We start from the raw sequence: 13,797 nt of genomic DNA, 5'->3' as shown, positions 1-13,797 counted from the left end.
GCTGAATGGCAGCACAGCCTTCAGGCGTGTCAGCCAATCCTCCCAACTTCGTATCATCAGCAAACTTGCTGAGGGTGGCCACTATCCCCTCATCAAGGTCATTGATGAAGATGTTGAACAAGACCGGACCCAGCACAGACCCCTGGGGGACACCACTGGTTACAGGTCTCCAGCCAGACTCTGCACCACCAACGACGACCCTCTGCGCTCTGCCAGTCAGCCAGTTCTCAACCCACCTCACTGTCCACTCGTCTATCCCACACTTCCTCAGCTTTGTTATAAGGATGTCGTGGGAGACAGTATCAAACGCCTTTCTAAAATCAAGGTAGATTACATCTACCGCTCTTCCCCCATCCACCCAGCATGTGACAGCATCGTAGAAGGCCACCATATATATGAAGCATTAAGAAAAACTGTGAACTTTAGTCCTCTCCTTGCTTCCATACTGAAGGAGATCACAGTGTTCCTTCTAGAGCTTCAGATGATGTGCACAAGGTCTCTTCATCTACCTCTGACTGAGCTAAAGCTGACATAGCTCCTGGGGATCTAGACCACAGACCATACCACCACTACTAAGAGTCACAGCAAGAATCACTATCGAACACCTCCTAGAAAATCAACCCAAATCCTCTCAAAATAATTAGATAAAATTAGTGTGATTGTTGAAAATATTGCATTCTGTATGACTCACCATCTCCTTTCAAGAATTTTCTTTGAAAGTATACACGAAGGTATAGAGTTACTGGCATCTTTAATGGATTGTCACTTGCTTTCCTCTGTCTTCTATTGAATGCTTAGGCATTATTTTGGTGTAGTAAACATACAATGGTTTCCGTAAGAAAAAAGGTAAATTATGAATGCTTTTTTAGGCAACAGCTATAAAACAGTTTGTCATAAACTGAGAACATAGGTTGCTTACAATTCTCCACAGAAATGTTATATAGCTGTGATATTAGCACATCTTACTACATTATTTACCATTGCTTCTCTTGTACTCCAACTTTATTGGTATCCTCTACCTCCTCCTTCTACCTTCTCCATTTTATTTGATGCTATGTACTTGTGGAATACTACTTCAGTTTATATGAATTTCCATCTATCCTAGGAGTGCTCAGCTTTGTTTTTTTTTTTCTCTATGCTCTACTATGAAATTATGATAGTTAATTCTTCTGGAACACAAAATAATTAAGTTGGTCAGGCTGCCTCGATTTGCTACAAAAACTTGATCTAATGAGGTATAAACTGCTGATTGATCTTAAGGAAGAAGGCATAATTATATAAACAACAATACAGTATTTCCAATGAAGACGACCAGGATTGAGAAAAATAAGTTTTCAAGGTACCAACAACACCCTATCAACTGATAGGGCTGGCTGGCAAAGAAGTGCAATATCACCTGAGAAAGAACAACATGCCTGAACCCAGAAAGATATCTTCCTGCATAGCAAGGCACTGATGGCAACATCATTAACTATGCTAAATCCAGAATCTAGCAGAATATTGATCTGCAGGATCTGATAGCACTCTTAAGGCAGTTGGCCATCTAGATCACATAGTAGTAAACTACAAAATATGTTCATTTCTTCTTAGTACACATTGCTATTGAATATATATATCCACATCCCACAGGTTGTTTCTTACAGAGCTTATATATTTTATTGTGGGAGTAATATAACCTGAGAACAAAATAAAGGTACTCCATCTTCTCTGTCACTCAAATGCAGTAAGATTTGCTCTAAGAGAACAGTTCTGGTCTCCATCCCCACTGTTAAGATTCAGACTCTCTTCCAGGTTTGCTTATCTGATAAAAAGCCTCTTTATCAGGAGTCTGATATGAATTTATAAATCCTAGAAATGTGCTCAGAAAAGTTCATACCATTCAACTAAAAACATTAAACAGAGCACAAAGGGAGAACAATCCTTTCAGAATAAAGTATGATTTCTATGCTTCCTTTGGAAAGAAGCACAACAGACCACAATCTCAAGGGAAACTGTAAATTCTCCAGGGAACAGACAAGATGCTGAAAACTTTAGAGATGAATATTTCAATTAGAAGGTTTTAACAAATTAAATATTCACAATAGTTCTAGTTGATGTAGGCCTTTGCGTTGTAACTATGTTAGAGTCCAGTACAGAGACAAACAAGCAATAAACTGGAGACCTCTGGACCTAAATATATCAGCTATTTCTTCTCAAGTTTAATGACCAACCCTGTAGCTAAAAGCGGTAACAGCATATCATCTGTGGATTGGGACCTGAGAGAATAAGGAAAAGGTACTGACTACTGGCCAATAAACGCTTAATCACATCTATCCATCTCTCTTAGGGTTTTATACTGCTGTCCATCACTGTACTATCTGAGCACCTTCATGTAAAAATCAATAGCAATAGTGAATTCTCCAGAGGACGTCACAGAAACTCTAGCATATCTTCTCTTTCTGGGTCAAACTTTGTGTTTGCATAGCCATATAGTCATGCTCTTTGCTTTTAATGAGATTCTTACGAGCTATATTAAGGAAACTTCCTGTAATGATACAAACATTAAACTATTCCTCCAAATATTACTGCCAACAAGGATGAACAGGTTCAGATACTATCATCTTTCCTTAAAACTTAAAAATGCACCCAGAATAACTCCAGAAATCTTGAAAAAGCTAAAACACTTTCTCTGAATTCCCCAATTAATTCTTTCATACAAATGAAGAATGGAATTCAGCACTGATCTGCACCACATGCTTAGCTATGTTTCTACAAAGTGTTAGTATTAGAGTAGTTTTGTTGCACCTATGCAGAGACTTACACAGCATATTTTGGTACATTCTTTCACTTAGTTTGAACGTTTGATGAACAAATGATTTCATAGCTTACCCATCAGCTGCACCCTCTTCATCATTTATTATCAAAAAAAGAGAAGAGACAGATCTAAAAATACTTTCAGAAAGAGCTGTCTCATTTCATAGAGGAAGCAATTTACTGTCCCTCCCATTTACATCCTTTGTCAGTGTTAATCCTGTATCATCATATCTAAATGATGCTACCATCATCTACAGTCAGACGGATGTCTACACTCCATTTCTCAGCACACTCAATGCATCACATCAGTTATGAACATATGTATTTACACATACATATAGACTCAGTTTCATTTAGTATCTACTGAGATACTGAGGTTCCAGTATGCTAACCCTTAATGAGATTATATTTAAATACAATTCTGATTTTCAACAAATATAACGTTATTTCATTTCTCTAAGTTCCCAGAAGTTAATGATTCCCTAGAAGAAAAAAAATCAAGATGCCTGTCAGGCAAGTAAATACACCAATAAAATATGTACATACTTCTACTCTTTGCTCAGTGTAATCTCTCAGTGAGCTGAAAAGAGCTCTTCCCCTAAGCTTCAGAGCTGTTAGTTTCATACCTGTATTTTGTGAACACACAACTAGATATCATTTCAGAAGCATAACTGAAAGCTCTGACAACAGCTGAAACATTTCTTCATGAGACAAGGCTTTGTCTCTTGCTATTGCCACGTATGAGGAGCAGGTTAATAGGACCATTGATACATTAAGAAAACACCTTTATGAACCTGGGTTGAAAAGGACCATAATGATCATCTAGATTCAACTCTCACATAGAGACTCCTCAGCTGTTACCCTGTTTTCCTACTGAAGTCACTGGTTACTGGAGAAAAACAAAAGCTCGAGATTCCTCCCATTTCAGTGAAGGCAAAGGCAGATGGGATTTACACACAGGCAGCCTACAAATATAGCACGGATGCAAAGCAGCTGTCTGAGCATCTCTCCTTCCAGGGGCTGGTCAGTTAAGATACCAGCAGATATGAGCAGTCCTCCTTGTACTGTTGCAGTGAATCAGAGGGAAGCCTTTCCTTAGCATTCAGTTCATTCATTACAATTCTGCTACTTAGTAACTGGATGGGAACCGAGTTTTTAAACCTCACCAGCTTAGTTTTAAGGCATGGTTTCTCCAATCAAATACCTTATAGGTCTGTACAAGTATTTTCTGGATACTTGCATGGGGATGTGACAATCATTTTAATTTCCAAGGTGCAGAAGAACGCTTGATATTGATGGAGGAATCTTTAGTAGGTTTGCCTCTTAAAATGGCCTCTAACATATAACAATACTTCAATAACTGAAACAGGTTGCCCAGAGAACTGGCAGAGTCCCCATTCCTGAAGGTACTTAGGAGAAAGGTGCACATGGCTCTAAGGGACATGGGTTAGTGATATGACTTGGTAGGTCAAGTTGATGATCTTGAAGATGTTTTCCAATTCAGATGATTCTATGATTGCACAATTCCTCACCCTGCTTTTGCCTCCCTTTGGGGTAAGTGGCACCTTGAAGGCTCCTCCTTTCATGCAACGATCTCTTGCCTTCTAACCCCAAAATTAGAGTTACATGTGCTCCTGTTATTATGTTTCTTCTTTTCCTTGCTAATCACTAAAATTCTTCCCAGAAATTTTTTGATAAGTTTTTAGAGTTACAAAACTGCAGAAGGAATGACAGAAAACATTACAGCAGTAAAAACATTACAGCATATCCTCTTATCTCCCAGCACTCAACCTTATAATCTCTGCAATTAGAAAGCATTTGCATTGCTTTTTGTTTTTCTAGCATAATTCAACTTTAAGCAAAGAACATATCTGGAAATATTTCTATGTTCTAAACATAGAAATAAAAAGTTCTAATGGAAGTTAAGCTGCACTCTTTCCTACAGCATTCCCTACCGTGAAGGTTACTGTTTTTAAAGGTCTGTTTATACCGCACCATCTGTTAGACTTCTTTAGACTCACTTTATCCTTTATTGTGTGCTGTAATTAATGAGGTTTTCCGTATTATTATCATGGTAGCTGATGTTTTCCTTTATAAATGAGAAGCAATAGCTCCCTGATGAAAAATTCAGCTTACTTCTACAAATGAGGGGAATTTCCTTGAGCTAGGACCTTTTTGTTTAGGTGTCATTGTGGTATCTGAGCAGAAGCCTTAGTAATAGTGCAGACCACTTGCCTAGAGACATCACAAGAATTAAGTTATAGATGAGCTGGATTCAGTTAGTATGGCAACCTCATCTGTAAAGGAGAGTTGTCATATGGCTACTGCATTGTTTGGCAGATAACAAAAGCAATGAGAAAAATAAGTCAACATCACACCTCCCTGTAAGCTTTTCCTTCATCCACATTAAATGGCTTTGAAATACATCACAGTGATAAGGTCACACTTCTAAACGCCTTTTTGAGTAGGGTGACAGTTACTGCATGCTCTTGTCCCTCCTTTTTTATTTTTATTTTTCAAGTTGCAAGCCATCTTACCTTTCTGGGATACAACTGAACGTTTATAACTACACCAGCAGTCTTTGTAAGAACAGAAATTGAATACCAAATGTGAACACTGGTCCAGATTCACATAGATGAGAGGAAAAGTGTCACATGATTACACAATCACTGCTTTTCACTTCATCAATAAGCACACTAATCTAAAAGAGAGGACTCTTCTTTTCCTTGAATTTGACTCTGACTTCATCTCTTTTCTTTAACTCTCATCTTTTGTAAGTACCCTTCACTCTGCTGTATGTAAGAGACTTCTGAACTTGCCATTTAGTCTCGGCTAAGGCCTAGGACATAATCAACAGTCTTAAAATGACCTCTGATAGTTGCCTTTCAAAAACACATTTCTCCATCTGCCCATCGAGAAAAATGACCTCTGATGGTCTTTACTCACAGTTCACTGAGGGCTGATTTTCCCATTTGGGTGGCGTTTTATGGAGCTGATTCTCACTCTCTCATCCCTTTGGGGTCCTTAAGCACTACATACTGTTATACAAGTTCAGTTTGAAATCACTGGACTTCACTAACAACATATATATGCAATTAGCCCTCACTTTGCTAGTAATAACTAAAAAAATTAGGTGCACTGAAACTTATTCAATTTTGAATAACACAGGAAGAAAACAGAGGGATTACAGAAGTATTGCAGGCCTTCTTATGTCAGAAAACACAGTAAAAGTTTTTTTTGTCCTACATTATTATAAAAAAATCCTACCAATAAAGGACTGCATTATATATAAATGTACACACAAAAGCACACACAAAAATACATATATAATGCTTTAAAGAGTGCCAGAAATATTTGGCTTACTGCTCCCACTACCCTGAAAAGAGTAAGAGGCTTCACCAGGATATAGTGATACAGAGAAGGTGCATTGCTACTACTTCGACCTGTGCTTCTAATATAAGACAGCTTGAGCCTAGCTGTTCCTTATACTGAGATAAGAAAGGAAAGTTGCATAAAGACTCACTGCTGTTTTTCAGGAACTCTGGACAAGAGACAAATCTCTTGCCAAGCCTTTTCTTTGCCTGTGTATTGACTAAAGCTTGTATTTATATGCTGTATCACAAGATTATACTAAGCATTAAAGCTGACTGATTAATTCATAACAATTATTACTAAACAAATTATTCTCTTCACAGAGCACTGAAATATTTTTCAAATTCCTCAGTTACTTGTTTTTAAATAATGAAGTGAGTGTTCTCAGTTTCACCATGAGAATAGCTGTATTTTCAGTTTGAATGTCACAACCACTTACATATGTTATACAAGTCATACAGTATTGTTCTTTACTTTTTTTCTTGCCTGGCAACATTATAGATGATTATTAAAGGAAATACTCATCAACTCTTACATCCAAACAAATTTCATTAGAATCTACAATAATATTTACTGGCAATATAATTCCAGTTAAAAATATCACCTGATAACTTGGCATAATGCTATAATGACATGATAATAGCAGAGTAACAAAACAACTGAGAACAATACCAAATGCAGCAGCCACAGACACAAAAAAAAAAAAGAACACAAAGGAAAAGAGCTACTTACCTTTAAAAAGTACCTCAAGTAGGCACAAATCTCCAGCAAGAGACATTCACCTCCACTGCCAACCCTTAAATGAGGTCTGGGAAGGATCCTGGCTCCACCCCTTCCATCACTCAGGTACATTGCATGCACCTGAGCTCCCCTGGGTTGGCCCTGCCTTCTCACCAGGTCCTCCATCACTGGTTCAGGCTGTGACTTAGCATTTCCATTACCCTATGGTATTCCTACTGTTAAACTATACATATACTCAGATTCATTTCAACTGGTTAACTAATATGAAGTAAATTCAATATTTTGTATGTACATGGTTCACAAACACTGTAACAACTATGCTTCCAGAGACCAGAAGAGATAAGATCATCACATTTGTCCTTTCAAATTCCCATTTGTTGGGAATCCTCCTCTGAACTGCATAAACCACGTGTAGCCTTGAGTAACACACAGACTCATTTCAGTATATAGCTTAACACTCACTAAAAATAAGTTAAAAGTCTAAAGAAGCTAAATCTAAAGTGAATAAATAAGTAATTATTTCAGAATACTACACTTTAGATGCACATTACCTTAATTCTAGACATAAAATCATCACAGCCTTTAAATGAGCTGTCCTTGTAGATTTTCAATTGTTTCCCTGAATTTTTATTACTGTTTGCATTTTGAGCTGAAATGATCTTCAAAACAAATCACATTCCTCCTATGGCCGTTGTTTTTAATGAATTGGTCTTCACTGCTTTTCTGCTTAAGACAAAAATCAGCTTTTTCTGAAGCACAGCCAGAGAGTAAGCAAATACCCACTGGGGTAGAATTTTGATTGTAGACTCATTTTTATGCATCAAAACACATCCAGGTTTCATAAAGAAACAAAACCATCAAAACATGCTTGTTAAGGACAAACAAAACATTTATTAAGGACAAACAATCCATATAGCAGAAGCTGTATCTGATTTGCGTTTAGGTTTTAAGACTTTTTACACAGTGCTGCAGTTCTCTGTTAGGCTATTTAAAAAGTTTATGGTTTTCATGAACTTCCATAATTACTGAACCACTTGCTGACGTCCAGCCAAATGTAATGAAAGTGAAACCTCCATCTATGCCAGAAAGATTTTATTGAAATAGGAAGACACAGCAAGCAATCTGCAAAATCCACTGAAATGGTACCCCATGACCCCAAACTAGCTAGCACAGAAAGCTACATTTAAATCAATACTTAATTCGGCAGAAAAATCAATTTCTCTCCCTTTGCAATCCATAAAATTCATCAGGAAAAAATTACCCCTCCCGTATTATCAGTCCCTTCAGCCTACAGATTTAGAATTTAATTAGAATAGACAATTTCAAGCCCTGTAACAGGTAGGGGTGCTACGCTATAAGGTATTTTGTGATATATCAATTAAAACATAGATTAGATGTGATGTTGTGTTGTATGGTAACTGTTGAGTCACGGCTTGAACCTCTGATTGAGCACCTGGGGAAAGGACCTGGCCAGCCCTGGGACCACAGGTGAAGGCAATTCAGCTGTGCGACCAGAAAGGGTGGAGCCTGGCTGCACCTCTCCTAGATCTCATTTAAGGGCTGACTGCCAGTAGGGAAGGATCTCTTCCTGAAAATCATTCCTTGGTGAAGTTTTTCTCTGTAAACCTGGAATCTTCTGATATGGGTGAGTAGTCTTCTTCCTTTACAGCACCTCGCTGCTGTGCTTGCCCTTTTGTTGTAACACCTTTCCCATTGTACTGACATGTACAATTGCTACAGATATGAACACCTATGGCTTTTGTAATTCTTCTAGCCTTCATTTACCAAAAAAGCAAACATTGCTCATAGGAACACTTCAGTTACAGCTGTCTGTATCATCATGCTATGTCCAGGTTCCGTTTCTGGAAAATGCTCAGCTTTTTGCAGAGGCTGTGTAGGACTCAGACAATAATATCTAACAGTGAATCTGTTAGGACTCAGCTTCTCTTAAGGTAGGCCATTTTGCCTTTATTCTTCTACATGGTTATTCTAGCCCTACTATGTAACAGTTAAAGAGCTTAATTTCTTGGTACATACAGAGTCCTCCAATTCCTATTGGTAAGTATCTGCCTTTGGGTATGGATGTTGTCTAGTCAAATGTGTATCTTATTCATTTGTGAACTTTCCTTTGCACTCTAGATTGCTAGATTGCTAAATACATTTTTAAATATAATGGCTTAGTGATAATTGTTCTAATGTAATTTACAAAATAATATTAATCTAATCATTCTGCTTCATATTTGATAAGCCAGTGGGTTTTTTAGAATGCTTACCTTAGTAATAGACTGAATTGCTAGCACATACATGATAGAGCCTGCCTTCTCATTACATCACTGTTCTGCTGCTATTCTAACCTCCTATCTTCCACAAGAAACTCTTCACCTTTCCCTCTCTATTTTTTCCTTGGGGGAGAGGAGGACTGCTGGGTATTTCTTTCCTGAATTTAGATTGTCTATATTTTTCAAAGTCTTTGTGTGGATAGAGCCACATCTTATCAAAGAGGTCCAGCCTCTGAGAGTTTTTCTTCCATTGTGTCCCACAGCTCAGATCTCTACATTTTTTTCTATTCACAGTCCTATATTGTCTCTGACAGAAGTTCAATAAAATTGTCTTTCTATCCACAGTATCAGGATTCTCAACATTGTGGGAACTGAGTGTTATAGACCTATAGTCTCTCTGCTAAGAAACCTGAACTCCCCTGCCTGCCTTACTAGAGAGTAGGCTGCTGACAAAAAGATACCACCTGTAAATTGCTGCATCACTTCTACTGTTTTCAGTGAATTAATTTATGTCATAATTCCTGAATGTTTCCTTTCCACAGAGTCAAACGTTTAGAGCTCAAAAAGGAGCATGACTGTTCTGCTGCCATTGGTATTGCCTCTTTTGCTTAAGATAATTTTAAATTAGGTTGCTTCACTACTTCTCTTTATTACTGTGTTTTATTATTTAAAGCCTTCCTCATTTTAGTCACTTATTTCCTGCTTCTAGTATTAACTATACAGTTATCACACAGTGTTACAATGTGGCACCCTGACTTCCCACCCTAACAAACACAAAGTTCAGGGACTATTTCAAGTCTCACTTTATTCTTTTGCTCCTAGCCACATACAAGCTCCACTAAATATGTAAGTAGTGCACGTAATTTGAAAATGAAAAAGGCAAACTGATACTTACATAGATAGACTGATGGTGCAGTAGTAGATAGAGCTCCATATACTTGTTCAAGCTTGCAACCACAAAATCCAATCCTACTTAGCCAAAAAGCATATTCTATCTTTCTAGATTTCTGGATCCCTTACATTATATTTGAGTAACTTTTTAACAAATGGAAATTCTGTGGCTGTGTGCAGTGATTGAACTCATTGACCTTGAAGGTCACTTACAAATGTTAAGATTCTATTTTTCTTTTTTAATTTTCATTCTTGTTTTGTTTCTAGCATTGAATGTTATTTTAATTTTAACCTTCTCTTACCCTCCCTCCACTCACTGGAATATTTACCACTAGCCATAAACTTTCTCTTTTTTCTTAATTTTGTATTTGGAGGCAAGACATGAACAGAGAAAAGGGATGAGGAATGTGTAGAACTAATTCAGTGTTGCAGACTGAATGGTACTTGCACATTGTAAGGCTTGGTTTGTGACCTTATTTTCTGTTCTTCAGTTGCCTTCAGTGGTACTATTCTAGTGGATTTCATGTAGTTTCAGTACACCTGCATTACTCCTGGGAATGCTGTGCGTGGAATGTCTTTTACACAGAAACACACTCTTTAGGAAATGTATGTGGATATGAAGACTGTTCTGCAGCTGACACCAGTATGATCTCTAGATAATATGTACACAATGAAATGTCTTTCTGTTCATTGTTAATAATGTTCTGAAAACGAGGCAGCAACCCATCAAAAACAGATTAGGGCAACTGTATTATCAGTGATTAAAAAGTACAAGTATGAGGGCTCACCTGACTCATGGGTACTCCACTGAAGTTGTAAGACTAATCATCTGAATAATGAAAGATTATTTGTCCCAATTTTATTTCAGTCTAAATTAGAAGACTATACTTTCTGTAATAACACAAATGTTCCCTGCTTCATTGCTGTAATAATGGTTTTGTTCCTGACATGGATCAGCATGAGCTCAGATATGTTACTCAGGAAAAATTAATAAGAAAAAACTCCATTCAGCTCTGCAAGCTATAATGAGCCTGTATTTGTCAAATGGCTTTATGGTTAGATGAAAAGTTAATGATAAACAACCTTTCTGAACTGCTGGGTACACCATCCATGTGCTGGCTGTGAAGTCCATCTTTAGAATAATGCTTCAGGAGGTAATCTGTATGGGTGAGAAAATGAACATACAACTTCATTGTTAACAAGTACAGATGCAATGAACAAGAAATGCAAGAACATTAAAAATATGCTTTTCTTTACCTGTACTAAATTCAGTGTGTTCTCACTAAATACCATCAAAACACTGTCAAATATGTAGGATTAGGGATCAGATCATAAGAGCATTATAACATGCATTATACAAGGCTTTTTCCAAACCTTAAGGAATTTCAAAAACATTGCTGGTGGTTTTGCTTTAAGTGGATGACTACTAAAAAGATTAGCTATAATCTAGCTTTATATGCATCCTGGGGAATGACAAGGAGTTGTCTTTGGAAGCCTAGAAGGAATGTGCTTTGAAATCAGTCTCCCTTGACCCTATTTTTATGTTGCTGTGAGGACAGTGTATTGGGAATGATCCTTAACTGATTCAATTAACTGATTCAAATTACTGCACCTAAGTGAGCTTCCTAACAGTAATCCATATTGGCTATCTCATCTCTCAAACATTCTCACACACACAGCCTTCTATCCTATGCTGCAAGAAAGCTGGCATTTGCTGGCCTTGCTAACCATGTGAGACCTACTTAATCTACATTTCTTTGGTTTATATCTATAAACAAGGAGACTAAACATGAAGACAGTCAATCTTTATACTTTTTCTCTTCATACTTCAAGAATCAGATATCTTCTACCTTAGAGATACACAAAAACCATCTCTCAGTGACTAACACAGACTGTGTTTGCACAGTGTTTTTCCATTTACCAAATCTAAACAATAAAAATGTAGTAAAGAAGGTTCTCTACAATTTATATTAAGCAGTGAAAGTGCTCCATATAGTATTAAATGATAGCATTGCGTGCAATCCATGCGCATTATCTGGAAGCTTATATACCTGTTATATATCTAAACCTAATACAGACAGCCATAATAGTTTGTATGAATAGGAAACACTGTGCTTATTGAGCCACAGTTATGAAACTAAAAATGAAATTATGTTCCTCCATCATAATAGTGAAGCCAATATGTAACATTTTGAAAGAACAAGCACATAGTAATACCTAGGTTAATACTGGATACCATACATTATTGCTCAATGCTATCAAAAAGCTGCATCTTCAGATTCTTTATTGAAACATATTACATTACTTAAAAATTGTCGAGACAAAGACAAAACTGTTCAATTTCAGCTTTTCTCAGATTTCTGTTTTTATGAAATTGCAGATTTTTTTCTAATAGAAGTGTAATTTATTTACTGATTAAATTCAAATAAAGATGTTCAGTCCTGATTTTTTTAAGGCCGTATTTAGGAGCACAAGCCCTAAGCAGTGACAGCAGAATTCTTCTTTGCTCCCATTCACACCCTACATTAGAATTTTATTCCTCTTTTCATTACCAAACAATGAACAAATAATGTTCAGCGTTATGCCTTCTTACAGTGCTAAACTTTGCATTCTTTCATATAGGTGAACTTAATCTGAGCTGTTTGGGTATGGGTATCTCATTTGCTACTCAATTTTTTTTTTTTTAATTAATCACCAGTTTGGTGTGAATTGTTTATACTCTCCATTCCACGAGCATGTATTACCCAGAAACACACACCTAGTTTCATGGAGGACCTTTCCAAGCCCAAGCCATGCAAACACATCACACCTGTGTTCACTCCGTCGCCACGTGGATGGAGTGAGGCATTTTCACAAATTCAGCTGCTGGGATTCACTTTCGTGTCTGGGAACTGCTACGTTAGACTTTATTTCTACATGATGAGCTACCAGGACTCTGATGTTATGTACCGTCCTGCAGGAGGGCTGCAATTCAGCACCTCAGTTTGGGCATTAACAAACAGGTCTCACCTATGGGCGAAGAGCAAACTTCTTGGAGTTCGAACGAAAGCGCCTGCAAAGAGTCCACAGGAGTCCAGCCGTGCTTATTAGGGCTTATCAGCAAGAGTGAATTAAAAGGTAATCATTAAAGAAGTGCTTTTAATCACGAGAACAACTAGTGCAGACAGCGCGGTACCGCCAGCAGGTGACCGCACCGTTCCCGCCGGGCCCCAAGATGTCCTCCCGCGGCCCCTCAGCGCTGCCCTGAGCCGTGCCCGTCCCTCCCCATCTCCTCCCCTACGGAGGGATGGGAGCCCTGGGACCGCGCAGCGCTTCCGCCCGGGGAGCGGAGCAGGGCGGAGACAGCGGCCGGCGGGCGGGAGCGCTGCGCGGTCAAGATGGCGCTTCCCGTGAGCGTGCGGGCGGGTGCTGCCGTGCGGGACCTGGCCCTGCGATCCACCCGCCTGCGGGGCAGCTTCCCGGTGAGTGAGCCTCGGCCTCCGCGTCCTGGCGAGGAGGGGAGCCTCTGCAGAAGCCGCCCTGCTCCCCGTCCCTCTGTCTGCTGCTGGCCGTCCCTAGGAGCGTTTCCCCTCGGGCTCCCGCTGGGCTCGGGGCTCAGCTCAGCCCGTGGCTGGAGAGAGATTTGCTTTCCTCTGGCTGTTTCCTCTGGCTGTCCCCTCTGGCTGCTCAGGTTGTGCTGAGCCTGAAACCCCGCTGTGTTGGGAGCGCTGGAAACAAACAA

At 38.7% G+C, this 13,797-nt stretch overlaps 2 protein-coding genes across 2 annotated transcripts in view; one reads left to right on the top strand and one right to left on the bottom strand.

The window, feature by feature from the left end:
* Positions 1 to 13,286, bottom strand: part of TAFA1 (TAFA chemokine like family member 1) — a 294,039-nt gene extending 280,753 nt beyond the window's left edge. The window contains exons 1-2 of the mRNA XM_031555616.1: positions 13,086 to 13,286; positions 11,160 to 11,235 (exon numbers count right to left, since the gene is read on the bottom strand). The gene's annotated coding sequence lies outside the window, so the exon portion shown is untranslated. The remainder of the gene's footprint in view (positions 1 to 11,159; positions 11,236 to 13,085) is intronic.
* A 123-nt stretch (positions 13,287 to 13,409) lies between these two features.
* The window catches only part of SUCLG2 (succinate-CoA ligase GDP-forming beta subunit), a 103,765-nt gene continuing 103,377 nt past the window's right edge, over positions 13,410 to 13,797 (top strand). The window contains exon 1 of the mRNA XM_010718705.3: positions 13,410 to 13,537. Coding sequence (XP_010717007.1) covers positions 13,454 to 13,537 — 84 coding nt within the window. The 5' untranslated portion in view covers positions 13,410 to 13,453. The remainder of the gene's footprint in view (positions 13,538 to 13,797) is intronic.

The sequence above is a fragment of the Meleagris gallopavo genome, chromosome 14 (genome assembly GCF_000146605.3).
Source record: "Meleagris gallopavo isolate NT-WF06-2002-E0010 breed Aviagen turkey brand Nicholas breeding stock chromosome 14, Turkey_5.1, whole genome shotgun sequence".
NCBI lineage: Eukaryota > Metazoa > Chordata > Aves > Galliformes > Phasianidae > Meleagris > Meleagris gallopavo.
The sequence above is the reverse complement of the archived record's forward strand: the minus strand, read 5'-3'. Positions and strand labels throughout refer to the sequence as shown.